Source organism: Cherax quadricarinatus, chromosome 19 (assembly GCF_038502225.1).
Source record: "Cherax quadricarinatus isolate ZL_2023a chromosome 19, ASM3850222v1, whole genome shotgun sequence".
Classification (NCBI taxonomy): domain Eukaryota; kingdom Metazoa; phylum Arthropoda; class Malacostraca; order Decapoda; family Parastacidae; genus Cherax; species Cherax quadricarinatus.
The window spans coordinates 47,154,169-47,176,195 of record NC_091310.1 but is presented as its reverse complement, the minus strand read 5'-3'; the positions used below and the strand labels follow the sequence as shown (position 1 = coordinate 47,176,195).

The window sequence follows — 22,027 nt, the reverse complement described above, 5'->3', positions numbered from 1 at the left end:
ATTACCTGTAAATATAAAAGAAACACTACCTGTTTATAAATTCAAGTCTCTTCTCAAAGATCACTTACTCACCCAAAACCAAATAAATACTGAATAACTAAACCTTATAAATTGTATATCTTAAATGTTTCTCACAATTATATCACATAAATGTTAAACCTAAAACCCAATCTAACTTTATTATTTTTTTAAATACACTACCTAATAGAATACCCCATTCTACTGAATTTATAACAATGCATGCAACCATATGACCTGTCTTTGTAATACTCACTTGTGCTTTATAGTAATCAGTTTACATTAATGTTTTTCACTGATTTCATCATTGCTTAGTTAATCTTAAGTTAATTTTAAGCCAGCCCGTAATGCTATGCATAGTATAAGTGGCTTCGGCATGCTGCTCTTATCTGTATTTTTTTTTTGTACCTCTGTAAGTGTGCTCAAATTATAAATAAATAAATAAATAAAAGATATACAGATGAGCGATGAGTCCAAGACCCTGCGACACTGAGTGTCATCTTCCCTGGCGATGAGTCTTGCATCTCTGTAGCTGATTAAATGCTTGTGGAAGTTCTGGTGTAAAACGCAGGCATTCTTCAAATCGTTCGTTCTACTTGCGTATTGGTATTCTGAAATACGTGTTTGGAGGTCCCTGTCTCGCCCACGTATAATTGGTTGTAGTCGTTGCATGGGATTATGTACACCCCTGTAGAGGATTGAACCTTATGATGTCCCTTACTGGTGATGTTTTTGATGGTAGTGGATGTGGAGGTAGATACTTGGAATGTGGTTGTTCACTCACAGTATAACATTGATCATTACTGTCACTGTGGTGGTTATTCACTCACAGTATGAGTAACACTGACCAATAACTCTGTTACAGGCATTTTCGTCTTTATTCTTGCCAGCAGTGCCTCCGACATTGCCTTCGACAGTACCTGCAGCACTGCCTTCGACAGTGCCTCCGACAGTGCTTGCAGCAGTGCCTTCGTGAACCCACTTGAGGCACTCTCAACAACATTTATCACTCTTTATAATAATCTCTCAAAGATAACAGTTGAGTGGCAGTTGTACACCAACAACAGTACACTGCTTCTGTTTAACACCAACAACAGTACACTGCTTCTATTTAACACCAACAGCAGTACACTGCTTCTGTTTAACACCAACAACAGTACACTGCTTCTGTTTAACACCAACAACAGTACACTGCTTCTGTTTAACACCAACAGCAGTACACTGCTTCTGTTTAACACCAACAACAGTACACTGCTTCTGTTTAACACCAACAACAGTACACTGCTTCTATTTAACACCAACAGCAGTACACTGCTTCTGTTTAACACCAACAACAGTACACTGCTTCTGTTTAACACCAACAGCAGTACACTGCTTCTGTTTAACACCAACAACAGTACACTGCTTCTGTTTAACACCAACACTGCTTCTGTTGTACAGTACACTGCTTCTGTTTAACACCAACAGCAGTACACTGCTTCTGTTTAACACCAACAACAGTACACTGCTTCTGTTTAACACCAACAACAGTACACTGCTTCTGTTTAACACCAACAACAGTACACTGCTTCTATTTAACACCAACAACAGTACACTGCTTCTGTTTCACACCAACAACAGTACACTGCTTCTGTTGTACAACAACAGTACACTGCTTCTGTTTAACACCAACAACAGTACACTGCTTCTGTTTCACACCAACAACAGTACACTGCTTCTGTTGTACACCAACAACGTACATTGCTTCTGTTGCACACCAACAACAGTACACTGCTTCTGATGTACACCAACAACAGTACACTGCTTCTGTTGTACACCAACAACGTACATTGCTTCTGTTGCACACCAACAACAGTACACTGCTTCTGTTGTACACCAACAACAGTACACTGCTTCTGCTGTACACCAGCAACAGTACACTGCTTCTGTTGTACACCAACAACAGTACACTGCTTCTGTTGTACACCAACAACAGTACACTGCTTCTGTTGTACACCAACAACAGTACACTGCTTCTGTTGTACACCAACAACAGTACACTGCTTCTGCTGTACACCAACAACAGTACACTACTTCTGTTGTACACCAACAACAGTACAGTGCTTCTGTTGTACACCAACAACAGTACACTGCTTCTGTTGTACACCAACAACAGTACACTACTTCTGTTGTACACCAAGAGCAGTACACTACTTCTGTTGTACACCAACAACAGTACACTGCTTCTGTTGTACACCAACAACAGTACACTGCTTCTGTTGTACACCAACAACAGTACACTGCTTCTGTTGTACACCAACAACAGTACACTGCTTCTGTTGTACACCAACAACAGTACACTGCTTCTGTTGTACACCAACAACAGTACACTGCTTCTGTTGTACACCAACAACAGTACACTGCTTCTGTTGTACACCAACAACAGTACACTACTTCTGTTGTACACCAACAACAGTACACTGCTTCTGTTGTACACCAACAACAGTACACTGCTTCTGTTGTACACCAACAACAGTACACTGCTTCTGTTGTACACCAACAACAGTACACTGCTTCTGTTGTACACCAACAACAGTACACTACTTCTGTTGTACACCAACAACAGTACACTGCTTCTGTTGTACACCAACAACAGTACACTGCTTCTGTTGTACACCAACAACAGTACACTGCTTCTGTTGTACACCAACAACAGTACACTGCTTCTGTTGTACACCAACAACAGTACACTGCTTCTGTTGTACACCAACAACAGTACACTGCTTCTGTTGTACACCAACAACAGTACACTGCTTCTGTTGTACACCAACAACAGTACTCTACTTCTGTTGTACACCAACAACAGTACACTACTTCTGTTGTACACCAACAACAGTACACTGCTTCTGTTGTACACCAACAACAGTACACTACTTCTGTTGTACACCAACAACAGTACACTACTTCTGTTGTACACCAACAACAGTACACTACTTCTGTTGTACACCAAGAGCAGTACACTATTCTTTTTGTTCACCTCTCGCAGAGTTCCTCCTCTCCTACCTTCCTGGTCCTTCACAGTCTTCTTGCTGATGTGGCTGTAAAGCGACTTTGGCTCAAATTTGGCTTTTAATGCTGTATCATTGTCAGAGTGTGCTTCAGCCTCTCTTCTTACCCATACATAATTTCTGGCTCTTCTGCTGGCTTATTTATTTTCATATATTTTTACTTACCTACTTACTTTCTTAAAAGTTGGTCGGTCTTACGTGGAGAATAGTTTGCATTGATTTTACTTTGTGTAGGTCCCAATTTGCTTTTTTGAATGAAACAGTGGAAAATTGAGATAACAAGAGAGTGCCTCTCCAGTTTAGCTTCAAAGTTGGTGTTCCTTAGTGGAAAACTTGAATTAGGTTTGGGTTATGTATGTCAATTTCCATTTTTTTACTAAAAAATTTGATATTGATTTCCATATGATGACTTATGAATGTCTCTTCTAATTAGCTACAGATCTTCATTGCTAATATTTAACTGTATTACAGACTCATGCCACACTATTCCTCTCCCTTATAGGCGCCATCTTTGTAGTCTGTATAACTGATTGGGACTGAGTTAAAAGATGGTGGACTGTGGATGCTGCTATTATGACTGAAGCTGATAGACTTAAAGAAAAGGAGGAGGAGGAGGACGAGAACTCCTTGGGGTCCTCCTCTGAAGATACTGAAACAGATAAGGATGTTAAAGATAAAAAGATAAAGAAGACATTGCAATATTCCATTCGTAGGCATTGGTGTAGAGGAGACTTGGGTTACACAATACGGGGATAGCTTTCTTGGATCGTGCAGCGTCCGAAATACATCTAGTATTATTAGCGTTGCTTTGCTATATTAACTTCAGAAAACGACACTTAGAAATTATGTTGCACGCATTACATATCCATCCGTATTTTGCTACCTTAGCATATATAATATTTATATTGTGTGCGTGTGTGTTACACGGGGACCCTCAAACAATGTGATCACCATGTAGTATAGAAGGTATTAACATAGCCTTTACACTCACAGTGATGTGTTTGATATCTTCATCACCATGGTGTTGTGTCCCAGCTCAAGCTGACATTTCATTCCTGTTTTTGGGAGCCCATATATTATGATGGAGTATAAGGGGAAAACCATCCTACCTGATGGATATCTTAGGTAAGAAATAAGTTTGTATTCAAGTTTTTACATGATTTAAAAATTTTCAGTGGTCTTGAGGGCGCACGGGTGTTATGGCACACATACACATTATGAAGATTTAACTTGGGATAACACAATTAAATCAATGCAGACGACAGTGCTCTGCTAGTCTCAGGTAAAGACCCACTGGAACTAGAATCCTGCAGCAAATGGTTAGTGGACAACAAATTATCGCTACACCTCAGGAAGAGCAAAAGCCATACTATTTGGCACGAATAATAATGAAAAAAGTAAATATTTTTAATCTCCAACGTAATGTGGAACCCATCACAACAGTGAAATATCTGGTTATTCCTTCTGACCCAAGCATGTCAGGAGAACTGACAGCGAACAATGTAGCAAAACAAACAAATGCCAGGTTCAAGTTCCTCTGCAGACAGGTACAGTGTCTACCCTGAGATTTACAGCACAATCCTGTGTCTACCTATTGAGATTTACAGCACAATCCTGTGTCTACCTACTGAGACTTACAGCACAATCCTGTGTCTACCCTGAGATTTACAGCACAATCCTGTATCTATCTCTTATACAATATTATGTAGGTTATTCTTGTTCTTCGTGGTGCTCTACTCTAGCAAATAAATGACTGACAAACTACAAATCACCCAGAAGAAAATGATTGATCCTGGAGCTGTGTCCAAGATAGCATGTAGGCCAGGATGAATTACAACAACTGGATATACTGAATGTTGAAGACAGAGTAAAGCGGATGAAGTTAAATTATCTTTATTATAATGTTCAGAAGCAGTGATCAGAATATCTTACTGTGAAGTTTGTCAAGATTATGAACTAAAACCAGAATGGTACTATGTTAAGTGAAGACAGTATTGTAGTACCCACAGTAGTAGACAGTCAGGCCTCAAATACCTATTATGCAGCGATAAAGGAGTGGAAAAAAATTGCCTGAACAAGTCAAGAGAAGTCTTAGCATGAATCAGGTCCGGAAGAAAGCTAAAAGGTTCCTAATGAAGCTATACCTAAGTAGTGAATCACCGCACAGGACTCTTTACCAAATTTGGTTAATTAAAAAAAAAAAAAAAACATGCGGCAGGCATGAGGACATTTTTATGGTAGACTCTACTATTTTTTAACCTATATACTAAGTATGTGAAGATTACGATGCAAAGAAATGTTAATACCATGTCCATGGCATAATTTAAGTTAAATTTGTAAAGGCCTCCTGGACTTGTTTTGCTTATTAACGAACGCTGCTCCAGAATACTAACAAAGATATCTCAAACACCGAAATATTTTTAAATTATTGTTCTTCAATAAACTGCTTATACAGGACGAGTAAAAGCAATGTTAGTGTAAATATGTGTAGAGATGTGCATGTATTAGTAGGTATTTACTTCAATCCTTATTTTAGCGTGTAATATTTTCTTAATGTTATTGCTCACTTAATATGTGGTATGATACTTGTATAGCAGATGGGTTTCATTAATAACAGCGCTTTATAATTTATCACCATTTTAATAATGAAGTTTTTTGCAAAGTGTAGAAATTTAAAATATCAGTGTAAAACACATTCATCAATTTAATTTAAATAATGTTTAATAAATATTTACTTTAAATGATAAGCATAATAGTGGTGAAGGTGTGGTGAAGGTGAGAGGTAGAGTGAAGGTGAGAGGTGTGATGAAGGTGAGAGTGTGAGTGCAACAGTGAACGCTACCAGTCGTCTCGTCGCCATCTTGCGACGAAAGTGAAGCACATCCTCGGGGCGCAGCCTTATTTCTTGGGAGTCTTTAGCTCCCAAGACTCTCTTGCTTTCCTCTTACTCGGCACCTTCTCCCCCGACCTCAGAGCCTGTGTTCGATAAGGATACAGAGCATTTTTACTGTTTGTGTGTGACGACATGGCTTGCTAAACATCAAGATGTCTGGTGGCTGTGTTATCGGTGCTAGGGGAGTTCTCTCCGTCCCGTGCTCCACCTCTGTGTATGGACACACCATCTACCATGGACAAGAAGGCCGCACTCAGGCTGCCTCAGCTGCCTGCTAAGACCGGCCAAGAAACCACTACTAAAGGTGAGTACACAAGGATGACTGATGGAGGTGTAACCTTACCACTGCGCAGTAGTCATCTTTGTTTTCTTCATTGTTTAATTAAGATCTCCGTAAATAATCACGTTAAATGTAAATAACTTGAATTTAATGAATATTACACAATATTATTGTTAGGTGAATGTTATCGGGTGTTTTATCAGCAATGATTACTGTGCTAAACTGTCCCAGGTTAAAACTTGTTTAATAAATAATAAAGGAAACAGTGGAAGTAAGGTGAGAGGCTGCCAGGTGGTGTAACATCACTCTTACATTATCCTGGGTTACTAACTCTTGGGGGTTAATAATCCAAACAAAATATTCAAACCGTAGGGGCCAAATAAGACGTGGGATAAGATAAGATAAATTAGCTTAGGCTGGAAGAGCAATGCTATATGACCCCTGTGGGTTTAGCACTTAGTTTTGATTGTAATAATAATCACACTGAAAGAAAAATAGGGTTGATCCAGTATTTTGGTCCAGAACCCTTGAGGGGGAGGGGGGGGTTCATAGCATTAGAAATGCAAAAAATATTTTATGAAGACAAGCTTGTATATCCTTACGACATCTAGAGATGTCGCCGCCTCTCCTGATGTTGGGTCACAGTGCTCTGGTGGGATTAATGGTTTTGTGAAGGAGCCTCTTTGGAGCTTTACCCCCCCCCCCCCTTCCTCCCCTTTCCTTCCTCCAGGGTGTTGCTTACTCAAGAACACTGCATCTTGTTTTGACATAACTGGTAGGAATATTCTTCTTGGCCTCTGAATTTGCTAGCACTTATGGCCAGTGTCACTGAATGAAATGTGCATTGTGGACTGCTAAAAATACTTTGAATAGTTTTACTTGTGATTCTGATTTATGTAATATGAGTGAATTAGTCAAGACAGCAGCTGATAGCACATTGATAGCTTGTTTAAATTTTGTTATAAATGGAATGTGGATCAGGAGCTTAATAGGCGATCAGTTTTATTGTTTGTAATTTAAAACAAAAACCAACGTGAGTGACTTACCAGGTGGCAGGTTTGGTGGCTTGGTGAAATGTGGTTCCTCTACTGGTAATCAAACAAATACATTAAGTATTAATAAATTTATAACTATTGTTATGTACATACTTATTCTTTATCCCTTGATGCTGTGTGTTTTCTCCAGTGTATTGCTCAGCATTGATATGTATTTAACTGATCATTATGCCACATTGAAATAATATTTCCAGAATATTTATGTATTTGGTCTTAAATATTTATTTTCAGTAATTATGATAAATGGTTTCTTCATTTCTGACTTAATATATTGTCCATGTCATAGTTTTACCTTACACACCATGACAAGTGTAATGGACATGACAGTTGTTTACTACTGGACATTATTGGTATGAAGTACAGTATGAACAGTTTACCACAAGCCATCTCCCAAGGTGGGGTGATTTCATCCCTCCCCCCTCCTAAAAAAAGTCGCCAGAGTGCACAGACTTCATACTTCATTTGACCCTCCTGAACTGCATCATCCTCACCATTCCTCCAAAGTGCAGGTATTGTACAGTGTATTTTGGTATATTTTATTTCCCACCAATAGTTTTCAAGCATATGTTTAAAACCAATATACTTGCATGAGTGTCCTCCATTGAAAACACTGCAAGACTCCAGGCAGACAGCAACCAAATCTTTAAATGGGCTGCAGAAAACAATACGAAGTACACTGATGAGAAATTTAAATTACTCTGATGTGGAAAATGTGAGGAAATAAAAACTATATCACGGTATGTGTACAACATATTCCAACTACACAGTAGTGAAAAACTAATGTAAAAGACCTGAGAGTGATAATTTCAGAGGATCTCGCTTTCAAAGATCACAACAATGTATCCATCACATCTGCTAGTAAAATGACAGGATGGATAATGAGAACCTTCAAAACTAGGGATGCCAAGCCCATGATGACTCTTCAGGTCACTTGTTCTATCTAGGCTGGAATATTGTTGCACACTAACAGCACCTTTCAAGGCAGATGAAATTGCTGACCTAGAAAATGTACAGGGAACCTTCACGGCACATAAAACACCTCAGTTACTGGGAATGCTTGAAATTCCTCAACCTGTACTCCCTAGAATGCAGGCAGGAGAGATGCATGATTATATATGCTAGGAAAATCCTAGAGAGATTAGTACCAACCTTGCATGCGAAAATCACTCCTTATGAAAGCAAAAGACTGCAGATGATGCAACATCACCCCAATGAAAAGCAGGGGTGCCACTAGCATAAGAGACAACACAATAAGTGTCAGGGGCCCACGACTGTTCAACTGCCTCACAACATACATAAGGGGGATTACCAATAGACCCCTGGCTGTCTTCAAGAAGGTGCTGAACAGGCATCTAAAGTCAGTACCTGACCAGCTGGGTTGTGGCTCATATGTTGGGTTGCATGTGGCCAACAGTAACAGCGTGGTTGATCAGGCCCTGATTTACCATGAGGCCCGGTCATAGACCGGGCCACGGGGGCGTTGACCCCTGAAACCCTCTCGAGGTGTACTCCAGGTATGCTATGTGTACAGTATTAGTAAAACTAATCTCTATACACAAACAAGATACAAGAGGGCCTTGCTTTACAGCATTTTGCTAATATGGACATTTCAAATTATGACCAAAACTTGTTAGAAGGCTCCCCCCCCCCCCACACACACCTGACTTGCTAATGTGGTCTCCGTTCACCACTGTTTATTTGCATCCTCTGTGAGCCCGACATCTCTCCATTATGTCTGGAAACTTTCCAAAATTTCAAGTGTTTTGATGTTAGTGTATTTTATATATACTCTGATAATTATACTTATGTGTACCTGTACCTAAATAAACTTACACATTATGCTGGTGTGCAGGTACACACTAAAATCACCAAAAGTGTCTCGCTAGTCTTGACGCCATATTAATGATTATAATACTAATACTAGGTAGTAGGTTGGTTTAGGTAGTAGGTTGGTAGACAGCAACCACCCAGGGAAGTACTACCGTCCTGCCAGATGACTGCGAAACAGAAACCTGTAACTGTTTTGCATGATGGTAGGATTGCTGGTTTCTTCTTCTCTCATAAACACGCTAGATAACGGGGATATCTTGCTACTCCTACTTACACTTTGGTCACACTTCACAGACACGCACATGCATATATATATATGTACATACATCTAGGTTTTTCTCCTTTTTCTAAATAGCTCTTGTTCCTCTTTATTTCTTCTATTGTCCATGGGGAAGTGGAAAAGAATCTTTCCTCCGTAAGCCATGCGTGTCGTATGAGGCGACTAAAATGCTGGGAGCAATGGGCTAGTAACCCCTTCTCCTGTTGACATTTACTAAAAAAGAGAAGAAGAAAAACTTTATAAAACTGGGATGCTTAAATGTGCGTGGATGTAGTGCGGATGACAAGAAACAGATGATTGCTGATGTTATGAATGAAAAGAAGTTGGATGTCCTGGCCCTAAGCGAAACAAAGCTGAAGGGGATAGGGGAGTTTCGGTGGGGGGAAATAAATGGGATTAAATCTGGAGTATCTGAGAGAGTTAGAGCAAAGGAAGGGATAGCAGTAATGTTGAATGATCAGTTATGGAAGGACAAAAGAGAATATGAATGTGTAAATTCAAGAATTATGTGGATTAAAGTAAAGGTTGGATGTGAGAAGTGGGTCATAATAAGCGTGTATGCACCTGGAGAAGAGAGGAATGCAGAGGAGAGAGAGAGATTTTGGGAGATGTTAAGTGAATGTATAGGAGCCTTTGAACCAAGTGAGAGAGTAATTGTGGTAGGGGACCTGAATGCTAAAGTAGGAGAAACTTTTAGAGAGGGTGTGGTAGGTAAGTTTGGGGTGCCAGGTGTAAATGATAATGGGAGCCCTTTGATTGAACTTTGTATAGAAAGGGGTTTAGTTATAGGTAATACATATTTTAAGAAAAAGAGGATAAATAAGTATACAAGATATGATGTAGGGCGAAATGACAGTAGTTTGTTGGATTATGTATTGGTAGATAAAAGACTGTTGAGTAGACTTCAGGATGTACATGTTTATAGATGGGCCACAGATATATCAGATCACTTTCTAGTTGTAGCTACACTGAGAGTAAAAGGTAGATAGGATACAAGGAGAATAGAAGCATCAGGGAAGAGAGAGGTGAAGGTTTATAAACTAAAAGAGGAGGCAGTTAGGGTAAGATATAAACAGCTATTGGAGGATAGATGGGCTATTGAGAGCATAGGCAATGGGGTCGAAGAGGTATGGGGTAGGTTTAAAAATGTAGTGTTAGAGTGTTCAGCAGAAGTTTGTGGTTACAGGAAAGTGGGTGCGGGAGGGAAGAGGAGCGATTGGTGGAATGATGACGTGAAGAGAGCAGTAAGGGAGAAAAAGTTAGCATATGAGAAGTTTTTACAAAGTAGAAGTGATGCAAGGAGGGAAGAGTATATGGAGAAAAAGAGAGAGGTTAAGAGTGGTGAAGCAATGTAAAAAGAGAGCAAATGAGAGAGTGGGTGAGATGTTATCAACAAATTTTGTTGAAAATAAGAAAAAGTTTTGGAGTGAGATTAACAAGTTAAGAAAGCCTAGAGAACAAATGGATTTGTCAGTTAAAAATAGGAGAGGAGAGTTATTAAATGGAGAGTTAGAGGTATTGGGAAGATGGAGGGAATATTTGGAGGAATTGTTAAATGTTGATGAAGATAGGGAAGCTGTGATTTCGTGTATAGGGCAAGGAGGAACAACATCTTGTAGGAGTGAGGAAGAGCCAGTTGTGAGTGTGGGGGAAGTTCGTGAGGCAGTAGGTAAAATGAAAGGGGGTAAGGCAGCCGGGATTGATGGGATAAAGATATAAATGTTAAAAGCAGGTGGGGATATAGTTTTGGAGTGGTTGGTGCAATTATTTAATAAATGTATGGAAGAGGGTAAGGTACCTAGGGAGTGGCAGAGAGCATGCATAGTTCCTTTGTATAAAGGCAAAGGGAATAAAAGAGAGTGCAAAAATTATAGGGGGATAAGTCTGCTGAGTATACCTGGTAAAGTGTATGGTGGAGTTATTATTGAAAGAATTAAGAGTAAGACGGAGAATAGGATAGCAGATGAACAGGGAGGCTTTAGGAGGGGTAGGGGGTGTGTGGACCAGGTGTTTACAGTGAAACATATAAGTGAACAGTATTTAGATAGGGCTAAAGAGGTCTTTGTGGCATTTATGGATTTGGAAAAGGCGTATGACAGGGTGGATAGGGGGGCAATGTGGCAGATGTTGCAAGTGTATGGTGTAGGAGGTAGGTTACTGAAAGCAGTGAAGAGTTTTTACGAGGATAGTGAGGCTCAAGTTAGAGTATGTAGGAAAGAGGGAAATTATTTCCCAGTAAAAGTAGGCCTTAGACAAGGATGTGTGATGTCACCGTGGTTGTTTAATATATTTATAGATGGGGTTGTAAGAGAAGTAAATGCGAGGGTCTTGACAAGAGGTGTGGAGTTAAAAGATAAAGAATCACACACAAAGTGGGAGTTGTCACAGCTGCTCTTTGCTGATGACACTGTGCTCTTGGGAGATTCTGAAGAGAAGTTGCAGAGATTGGTGGATGAATTTGGTAGGGTGTGCAAAAGAAGAAAATTAAAGGGGAATACAGGAAAGAGTAAGGTTATGAGGATAACAAAAAGATTAGGTGATGAAAGATTGAATATCAGATTGGAGGGAGAGAGTATGGAGGAGGTGAATGTATTCAGATATTTGGGAGTGGACGTGTCAGCGGATGGGTCTATGAAAGATGAGGTGAATCATAGAATTGATGAGGGAAAAAGAGTGAGTGGTGCACTTAGGAGTCTGTGGAGACAAAGAACTTTGTCCTTGGAGGCAAAGAGGGGAATGTATGAGAGTATAGTTTTACCAACGCTCTTATATGGGTGTGAAGCATGGGTGATGAATGTTGCAGCGAGGAGAAGGCTGGAGGCAGTGGAGATGTCATGTCTGAGGGCAATGTGTGGTGTGAATATAATGCAGAGAATTCGTAGTTTGTAAGTTAGGAGGAGGTGCGGGATTACCAAAACTGTTGTCCAGAGGGCTGAGGAAGGGTTGTTGAGGTGGTTCGGACATGTAGAGAGAATGGAGCGAAACAGAATGACTTCAAGAGTGTATCAGTCTGTAGTGGAAGGAAGGCGGGGTAGGGGTCGGCCTAGGAAAGGTTGGAGAGAGGGGGTAAAGGAGGTTTTGTGTGCGAGGGGCTTGGACTTCCAGCAGGTATGCATGAGCGTGTTTGATAGGAGTGAATGGAGACAAATGGTTTTTAATACTTGACGTGCTGTTGGAGTGTGAGCAAAGTAACATTTATGAAGGGGTTCAGGGAAACCGGCAGGCCGGACTTGAGTCCTGGAGATGGGAAGTACAGTGCCTGCACTCTGAAGGAGGGGTGTTAATGTTACAGTTTAAAAACTGTAGTGTAAAGCACCCTTCTGGCAAACAGTGATGGAGTGAATGATGGTGAAAGTTTTTCTTTTTCGGGCCACCCTGCCTTGGTGGGAATCGGCCAGTGTGATAATTAAAAAAATAAATAAATACTAATGCTTAATAATAGTGGCTCTGGGGCTCATTAAATTTTGTATATTATGTTAATATAGACATTTTCATTAAGCCATCTATGATATTTTTCTCAAAATTATGTAAAAACACATGTTATATAACATAAACATGATACATACACCCACAGTAGAATAAATTTGATGTGTAGTAGTAGCTGGCCGGCTTGTCGGAGTGACGACGAGAATTGTTTTCTCTAATCCAACGCCAGAGAAAATGTGTACACTATAGTATTACTGGGGGCAACTGTAGAAAATTATTCCTTTTGTATTTCTTCACTTGTAGGTATTTATTTATTCTACCAGACTAACATAAAGACAACTTACAGTATACACAATGTAAGTGTTTGTATTGTGGGGTAAATGCTTCAACAGCTTGTCAAATGTACGTACATGAACCAAAAATAGATGGGTATTAATATGCATTTTGTCTGACTTCGAGTGACTCCCCTTGTGTGTCCGTCTGTTTTGTTTACATTTTCAGCGTCTTTCTCTCGTTTATGATGGCATCTAAGGGTAACTTAGAAATGATTAAACTCTGTGAACAAGGTATGTCATTGGTAATAATCGCTGTAGGGGGCGCTTTAAATTTAGGTCATATATTTTGTGTAGGTATGGTAGCTGGTGTGGGAGCTACCACATCTGAATTTCTACAATAAATATTACTCTCCTCTCGCCCTACATTAAAACTACAAATATTTTAAGGTAAGTAATGAGTGTACTATGTGTATTTTACTTTTTATTGTTTTTTTTAATGCCAAATTCTACCGTTAATATATGTTAATGTAAACTTATAATGGGAAAAAAAAGGGGTGTTCCGCTTTACAGCGATTTCAGCTTTATGGCAGTAGCCTGGATCCTAACCCACTGGAAGTGGGGCCCTGCTGTATATGTAATATGGTAGTTTTAATATTTGAATGTTTTATCGGATTAGTTGAATGTAATTTATATTAATTATTTTTGCTTTTCTTTTTAGAATATGGAGGAAAGAAAAATGTGCCCCAACATGCTCGGAAACGGGAATTTGACCGTCCCGACTCTGGGAGGAAACCGGTGGCCGGGCGCAGTGGGAGGACGGGCCAGCGGTATGTCCGTCCCAGGGAGAAGATGGGTGGCAAGGTAAGGCCAGTTGGCTTAAATTTAGTTTGATACACTTCTCATGTTAGCTTATTGTTGCTTGTGCACAAGATGTATGGTATTGTGAAAAAGTTTAATATCCATCTGCAGGTAGAGGGTACCACAAATGAATCGGAATCTGGGTCACTGTACTGCACAGGTGGCAAGAAGCAGAATATCACTCACCTGTTGAACTGGTGGGGTCCGGGCCACAGACCGCAGGGTAACTCTTCTGGTGGTTACCAGGGAGGCAGGTCTCGAGTGAGACGCTACTCTTCTCACATCCTTAAGTACAGCAAGGAACATTATCTGCAAGCCAAGTGAGTCTTTTTAATTATTAAAGGATGTTTTGTGTATATTCTGTAATAGTAAAGATTAGTTTTTGTTTATTAAATCTTCCATACCATTTGTAATGAAAATTTTCAAAACTGATTTTTTTTTTTTTTTTTGAGCATTAAGGTTTTAATTATTAACCTTTCACTTTCACAACCTTTCAAAATTATAAACTTGTCAGTGCTGCAATTTAAAAATAAAATTCAATGGTAGAGAAAATGTTTTTGTAACTATTTTAACTTACATCGAGCACTGTGTGTTTGTGGGGAGGGGGAGGGGCGGCAGAATATTATGCTGTACACCCCCACTGCACAGATCCGTTCTCTCATGTCTGAGCCAGAATTTACCCCCGCACATATTTGAGGGCAGTGATAAATATGTAGATCTATGCGAGACGGTAAAAAGGTTAGCTTATATGCTTATGTTCAAATACTGTTCTGTACTAATAGTGTTTATTTGCAGCTGTCAGTTTGCTGTGAATGACCAGGGGGATTATTCTGTATATGCTGCCAACCAAGACTTACTGGTTGACTGGAGTTTTGTCGAGGAAGTGAGACTCCATGTATGTGAAGCACCATCCTGCCCAATCTGCCTCTACCCACCTATTGCTGCCAAGGTTGGCCTCTGTGTATGCATGCATGTGCATGAGAGACAGCATCCTAACTGTAGAAATATGTATTGCATGCAGGAAAGATGCAGGTATTTTTACAGTAAAGGGGTTAAGGGATATAAAAAGTATATCAAAAGTATACATTTGTTCACTTCAGCTCATTTCAAGCTTGGCTATCAGCTTGGTAAGAAATTGTATTACAAAGTCTTTTATAAGCTATGTTTAGTCTGTTTTATGAATTATCACCTTGCTATATCAAACTACAACATGAGGCATGGAAACATTTATTTTCATGAATTACAAAACTTGAAAATATGGTTTTATGAAGGTGTCAAGAATATGCCCTTATTTCCCATGTCACCTTTCTGGAGCATAAATTCATGTGTGAATTGAGAGACTACTATATGTACAGTATTTTAGTTATTTTTCTTGAATATCAATATTGGAAGCATCTGGTTTGTGGGATGGGGGGATCGTAGGGACAAGCTGCGTGTTTACTTTAGGAATTTAACTAGTAATATTGTGCATTGCAGGTAACACGTTGTGGACATATCTACTGTTTTCCATGCATCCTCCATTACTTGGCGCTCTCTGATAAGAAATGGCGGAAGTGTCCTATCTGCTATGAACCAGTTGTCAAAGAGGATCTCAAGAGGTGAGGGTACCTTAGATAGAGTAGAGAAAGTCATAATATTGTTTGGTGTTGCTTAAGCATAGTAAAGAGAAAATATAACATTGTTCAGTGATTCTTAAGCAGTGGGGAGAGTATTTTGGAAATCTTGTTACAGAACCTTACAGTGGAGTAATTTTTTTTTTTTTTTCAGTTTTTGTTAAATGAGGAAGTGTTGAATTATTTATGCACTTGTTTGAATTAAATCTTCTGTCTCAGCTTAATTCTCCCCAAAAGTTTTGGATGTATTATGATTGTTACATTAGCACTTCAATTTGCAGTGCTTTTCAAAAATCATAATTTATGTACTGTATTACTGTGAATAAATATGTTTTTAAATCTTGTATTTTATATAAATTTGTAAACTTAACTGCCAGATCATACATTTCTTGCTAAACTTGTATTGCAAGATTATCATTAATGGTAACATGATTTGGGACTTCTTAAACATCTCAAGAATTTTAGGCCCTTTGCTGTTTTTGAATTTAATTGCTGTAAAATTATTTAGCAATATTTTTTCCCAGTGTCGTTGCCATATGCCACAAGGAATTTAATATTGGTGAGGAAATTGAGCTACAACTCATGCGTCGGGAACGTGATTCTCTGCTGCCCATGCCTGCAGCCTTGTTCAACCAAGAGATTATAGACTCCACTCCACGTATTAGCCAGCCAACTGCTGCAACTCCTTATGCCAAACTGCTCATAGCATCCAAGGAAGAGGTGTGGTTTCCTGTAAGATTGTTTCCTGGAATGTTAGAAAAACTATTCTTTTTCATTGATTTGGTGAATGACTTGTGTAGTTGCCATGCTTACCATCATTTTGTTTCTTGGCACTTTTTTTTTTAACTGACGTAAAGCGTGAAATACAATAAATTCAGTGTGGAAATGTATGTAATTTTTTTTTAATTTTCTAATAGTTTGTGCTTGTCTGTACTGTAGTACAATAATTTTGATGGATTTGTTTGTATAGTACTGTGTATGTGCCTGTATGTACTAACCTATATGTGGTTGCAAGGGTTGAGTTGTAACTTCTGGTCTTTCCCCTCAGTTTGCTGCTTTGCCAGGTTCTCGCCTTCCTAACCTATCACACATGCTCTTAAAACTGCAGATATCCTGCTTCCACCATTTGATCATTCTACTTCCCAACTACTCTTGAGACTGTAAAAATACTTCCTGATATCCCTGTGGCTTGTGTTTCTTGCCTTTCAATCAGCCTGTACCCTATCTATTCTATCAGTTCCCCTGAGTATTTTGTATATTACTTCTTCCCTGGGTCTTCTATCCTCCAATGTTGTTAAATTAAATTCTGTTAGCCTTTCCTTGTAGCTCGTGCCTCATAGCTCTGAAACAAGTTTCATTGCATACTTCTGCTCTTTCTATAGTTTCCATGTGCAGGTTCCATACTGGTGCTTCATACTCAAGATGGGCCTGACGTGTGAAGAGGCCCAGGGTGACACTGCGGAGGTTTCTAAACACTTACTTTTAGATTTGCCAGATGAACATTGACGCTTAAGGTAATTAGGTGGTTGTGAGCCTCTGGCAATATACCATGTTCTGTGCACACTAGGTCCTTTTCCATGAGTGAGAGGCCACAATCCTCCCTCCCTCTCCTCAGTCTATACCCCATTTCTGGTCTTTCTCCTTCCCTAGCATTTGCTGGGGGTTGAATTCAAGCATCTTGACATTTATTCGGATCTATTTGGAGCTCTGTTTTTTTTTTCTCAAGTTTTACAAGAGCAAGCAAGGATATATCTGAATCAATTCCATTTGTAATGTTATTCACTTAAAATAGAACAGTACTCATTATAATACTGATCCTTGCAAAACCCTGCTTGTTGCTCTTTCCTGACAGTCTCTGCTTCCTTTCCCTGAGGGTACTCTTTGCTCCTGGCTCTGCCTCCTAAACTACAGAAATCGCTGGCGGGTGGAAAATGAGAAGATATATCAGCAACAGTTAAGGGTTAAAATATGGCACTGGTCATCCTTTCCTTATGCAACTACTGTACAATAACTGGAAAAGCAGTAAAAGCCCCAAACAAAATGAATAATGGTTGTTGAAAGTCAACGAAAACTTGGAACACAGAAAAGAGGAAGCTGTATATGCAGGACCCTCCTATACTATGATTGGGTCTTATTACTGGCCTCTGTTGCCTATTCTGTTCCTCCTCAGCTTCCTTTTTCTTTCCAGTGTCTCTTTCATTCCTCCTCCATCCAGTTTTGTTCACACTGTTGAAATTATGAAATCTCATCGGATTTGATTTTCTTATTACTAGATTCCTTGTTTCTGGCCTTGGAAACAATTTATAATAGTCTTTTTTTCATTCTAGAAATTCTTTTATAAAAAAAAAATTTTTGCAACTCCTGTTTCTTCTATCAGATCTTTTTGTTTCTTCTGGCTTTGTACTCTCTTCTCAATTTCTCCATTTAGCCCTTTCAGTGGCTGACACACACAACTGTCATTGAGGCCAGAGTTCCTCTTGTAGTTCTATGTCGTAAGCTCAGCTTGCTGAGATAAGGCGTGAGTGGTAAATTTTGGCCTAGATGCATGTGCATAATATGAAAAAAAAGTCCTGCCCTATATAGTTCAAGATGGGAAAGGCAAAACTCTGGCCATGTGTTAAGTTGAAAATATTGACTTTGGGTCGTTTTCCAAGATGGCTTTTATGGTTTTATTGGCTGTTTCTTGGTATCATTTGGTAGAATGGAAGACATTGCTCCTGAAATAGGGATGATTTTAGTTGGTTTCAGGATCAGAAGTACTTGGCTATTTAACTTGAAATTTGGGTCGAAGCAGTGGAAATATGATTTTCCTCATTTTCCTGAGGATAGGCAAGATCTTCCCTATACCCTCTGGTCTGTTTTATGAGTTTTAAATAAGTCGGATTCAATTATTGGGATACCATAATCCACGACTAATCATTCCTGGTTATATTTTATTCGGGAAAGAGTGAGTCTGTGTGGTTATGAATTCAAAATGGAAGGAAAGTGTAATCTAGGATAGGCCTGGGGGTGTGATTAAAGAACAGAGGAAATGTTTTAGTACCAGGAATATCTACATTGTTTATTGTGGACTATTTTAAATTATTTTTAATTGTGTAACATTGGCCAAATTACTTCTATGCACTTTATAGGGTAGGTGTAATAGTTAAATGGGCAGCTTCTTGTGCTCAATCAATAGAATGGAAGATTTACTAGGAAAATAGCTGAGAATCTGGTCAAATGTAGCAATGGAATAGACTTAAAATAGGACTTTAAGTGAGCGAGATTGCTGATTCTTCAATTGCGCCGACTGCTAACTTTGCACCTGCATAATTCTGTAAGTTTTCCATGAGACTTTATTCTTTTGATGTCAGTACCTACAGGAAAAGGTTCTGTACTATTTCAGAATTTTTTTTTTGAAGGGGACACTGGAAGCAGTATTAATTTTTGGGGTTTGGACAGTGAAAGGGTCAACCAGAACCCTATGAGTTCTGTGCCTGCTATCTTCCCTTTTCTTGTCTCATCATGGTTGCCTTATCTTTATTTCCTTAATATTTTGCCATTTCTAGGTAGTAGGTTGGTAGACAGCAACAGCCCAGGGAGGTACTACCGTCCTGCCAAGTGAGTGTATAACGAAAGCCTGTAATTGTTTTACATGATGGTAGGATTGCTGGTGTCCTTTTTTCTGTCTCATAAATATGCAAGATTTCAGGTACGTCTTGCTACTTCTACTTACACTTAGGTCACACTACACATACATGTACAAGCATATATATACACACCCCTCTGGGTTTTCTTCTATTTTCTTTCTAGTTCTTGTTCTTGTTTATTTCCTCTTATCTCCATGGGGAAGTGGAACAGAATTCTTCCTCTGTAAGCCATGCGTGTTGTAAGAGGCGACTAAAATGCCGGGAGCAAGGGGCTAGTAACCCTTTCTCCCATAAAAATTACTAAATTTAAAAAGAAACTTTCGTTTTTCTTTTTTGGGCCACCCTGCCTTGGTGGGATATGGCCGGTTTGTTGAAAAAAAAAAAAAAATTTGCCATTTGTCTCCCTCTTCTGTGCATACTTGTATGCATGGGTGAGTGCGTAGGTGTGCTCACATGTGTGCTTATGTACTTTTGTTCTTTTAAAGTTAAATTGTGGTGTTTATACAGGTACAAACCCACATAATCATGAGAGAGAAGAGGGATTTGGAGGCTCAGCTAGTAGAAGAGGGAGATCAGCCTGAAGCTTGCTTCATTGATGAGGCCCTGTCACTTCTCCGAGCTCGTCAACATTCTCTGAATTCTGAAACTTGTACCGAACACCACACAAAAACTGGAGGACAACCAAAGACTTTATCACAGACTAGCCCAAGTGAACACTCGCCAGATGACGGTTCATCAGTAGAAGATCCACCAGATCTTGTTTCCAGTTTGGGAGACTTGTCCAGTCAGGGTGATCCTCGACCAGAACCCATTGTAGAGGCAGAAGGGGGCAAGCCAGCCATTACTGTGGAAGATTTAGACATTTCACAACTGCAGCCAGTTAATCAAAATACTCCTCGTGGTCAGGTAAGCCTACCTCAATACTGTACTTTTTTTTTTTTCTAACACATTGGCGGTCTCCCACTGAAGCAGTGACTCAAAAAAAGAAACTCGCCATCATTCACACATAATCACTGTCTTCGCAGAAGTGATCAGGTGCAACAGTTCAGATGTCACTCCAAACATAAAATATCCCAAACCCCTCCTTTAAAGTGCATTCATTGTACTTCCCATCTACAGGACTAAGTCCAGCTAACTGGTTTCCCTGAATTCCTTCACAAAATTTTACCCTGCTCACACTCCATCTTGTCAGGTCCCAAAAACCATTTGTCTCCATTCACTCCTATATAACATGCTCACACATTCCTGCTCTGTCTAAGATGTCTTGTTACACTTGAAATTAATATGCAGTATTTCTTTTTGCCAAGTAAATTATTTTCATTGTTACTTGACTGCTTTGATAATGCATAAATAATCTTGTTTTCCTGCAGGTGAATAAGAGGAAGTCAGAAAGCACAATTATTAAATTTTGAAGTGGGTTTAAACCTCATGTGCTGTAGTTGAAAATGAAAATATGCATTCATCTAAAATTTGTTTAGGGAATATTTTTATTTGTCTGGGGCATATTTTTTCTTCTCACCGGCCATCTCCCACCAAGGGAAGATGACCCATAAAAGAAAACTTGTACCGTCACTTATTCCATCGTTGTCTTGCCATTTTTCCTGAATCCCTTCATAAGTGTTGCTTTGGTCATACTCCAACAGCATGTCATCATAACAACCACCTTTTTCCTGGTTTTACACACTTGCACAAGCCTGTTGATGCTTAAGCTCCTAGCACTCGACTTAGTTTACTCCTGCCAACCATTTCTGGTGCAACCCCTATACCTCCTTCCCTCCACCCCAGATCTGTATATTCTTCATCATCCTGTTTTGCTCACTTCTCCCCGAATGTTCAAATGCCCTTAGTAACTCCGCCTCAGCCCTCTGAATTAGTTTTGGTAACTTGATAACATTGTGAAGAGCTTCAGGGAAACAGGTTAGTTAGACTTGAGTCCTGGATGTGGGTAGTAGCACCTGCACTCTAAAGGAGTGGTGGGGATATTTGCAATTTGGAGGCATCTGAACTATGGTATATACATGCCTCGAGTAAGACAGTGATAGTGAATGATAGTGAAAGTATTTCTTTTTCAAGTCACTACCTTGGAGACACCCAGTGTGATTAAAAAAAAATTCACATTGCCTTCCATCCCCTTAATTACTGCAGCACTTGAAGCCTATACCTCACACTCATGTAACTGTTGGTACCACTATACCCTAGTATATTCCCCTTTTTTAACCTCATGGTTAAATTTTTATTTCTGAAGATGCCTCAGAATGCCACTTTTTTTTTTTTTTTTTCCTTCAGCTTTTCTGTGGTTTACTTGTTATTCATAGAGCCATCCACTGAAAGGTCCTCTCTCCAATATCTGAAGACGTTTACTTCCTCCATGCTTCCTCCAATATATCTATTTTTTTTTTTTTTTTTTTTTTAACTCTTGCACTTAACTGTGGCCTACTCTAAAAACAAATTTGGGTGGCAAAGTTTTTGGGGGAAAAAAATTCTACAAATTAAGAGAACATTTTCATGAATGGAGTAAGATCAAATAAGTGGAATGTGATAAAAACTCTAGATTTTATGGTGTTGAATTTGGTGAAAAAAATAATTAACTTAGTCATAAATGAACCAGCAATATTTGTTTTACTATTTATTGATGCCAATTTATGATTTTTTTCAATTTTTGTTTTTAATATTTAACACCATTTTCACTTTCTTATAGACGGTTTTCAAGATGTTTAGTATGTACTTCAAACATGGGGAAGAAAGGCTTAACCTGACATAGTTCCACTTGGAACATCTTTTTTTTTTTTTTTCCCCCAACAAGTCGGCCGTCTCCCACCGAGG

General features: G+C 39.2%; 1 protein-coding gene across 1 annotated transcript in view; it reads left to right on the top strand.

The window, feature by feature from the left end:
• The first annotated feature begins 5,909 nt into the window (after nucleotides 1-5,909).
• LOC128688406 (E3 ubiquitin-protein ligase RNF10) overlaps nucleotides 5,910-22,027 on the top strand; it is a 49,925-nt gene continuing 33,807 nt past the window's right edge. The window contains exons 1-7 of the mRNA XM_053776266.2: nucleotides 5,910-6,262; nucleotides 13,823-13,965; nucleotides 14,074-14,282; nucleotides 14,758-14,911; nucleotides 15,439-15,560; nucleotides 16,100-16,295; nucleotides 19,712-20,110. Coding sequence (XP_053632241.2) covers nucleotides 6,175-6,262; nucleotides 13,823-13,965; nucleotides 14,074-14,282; nucleotides 14,758-14,911; nucleotides 15,439-15,560; nucleotides 16,100-16,295; nucleotides 19,712-20,110 — 1,311 coding nt within the window. The 5' untranslated portion in view covers nucleotides 5,910-6,174. The remainder of the gene's footprint in view (nucleotides 6,263-13,822; nucleotides 13,966-14,073; nucleotides 14,283-14,757; nucleotides 14,912-15,438; nucleotides 15,561-16,099; nucleotides 16,296-19,711; nucleotides 20,111-22,027) is intronic.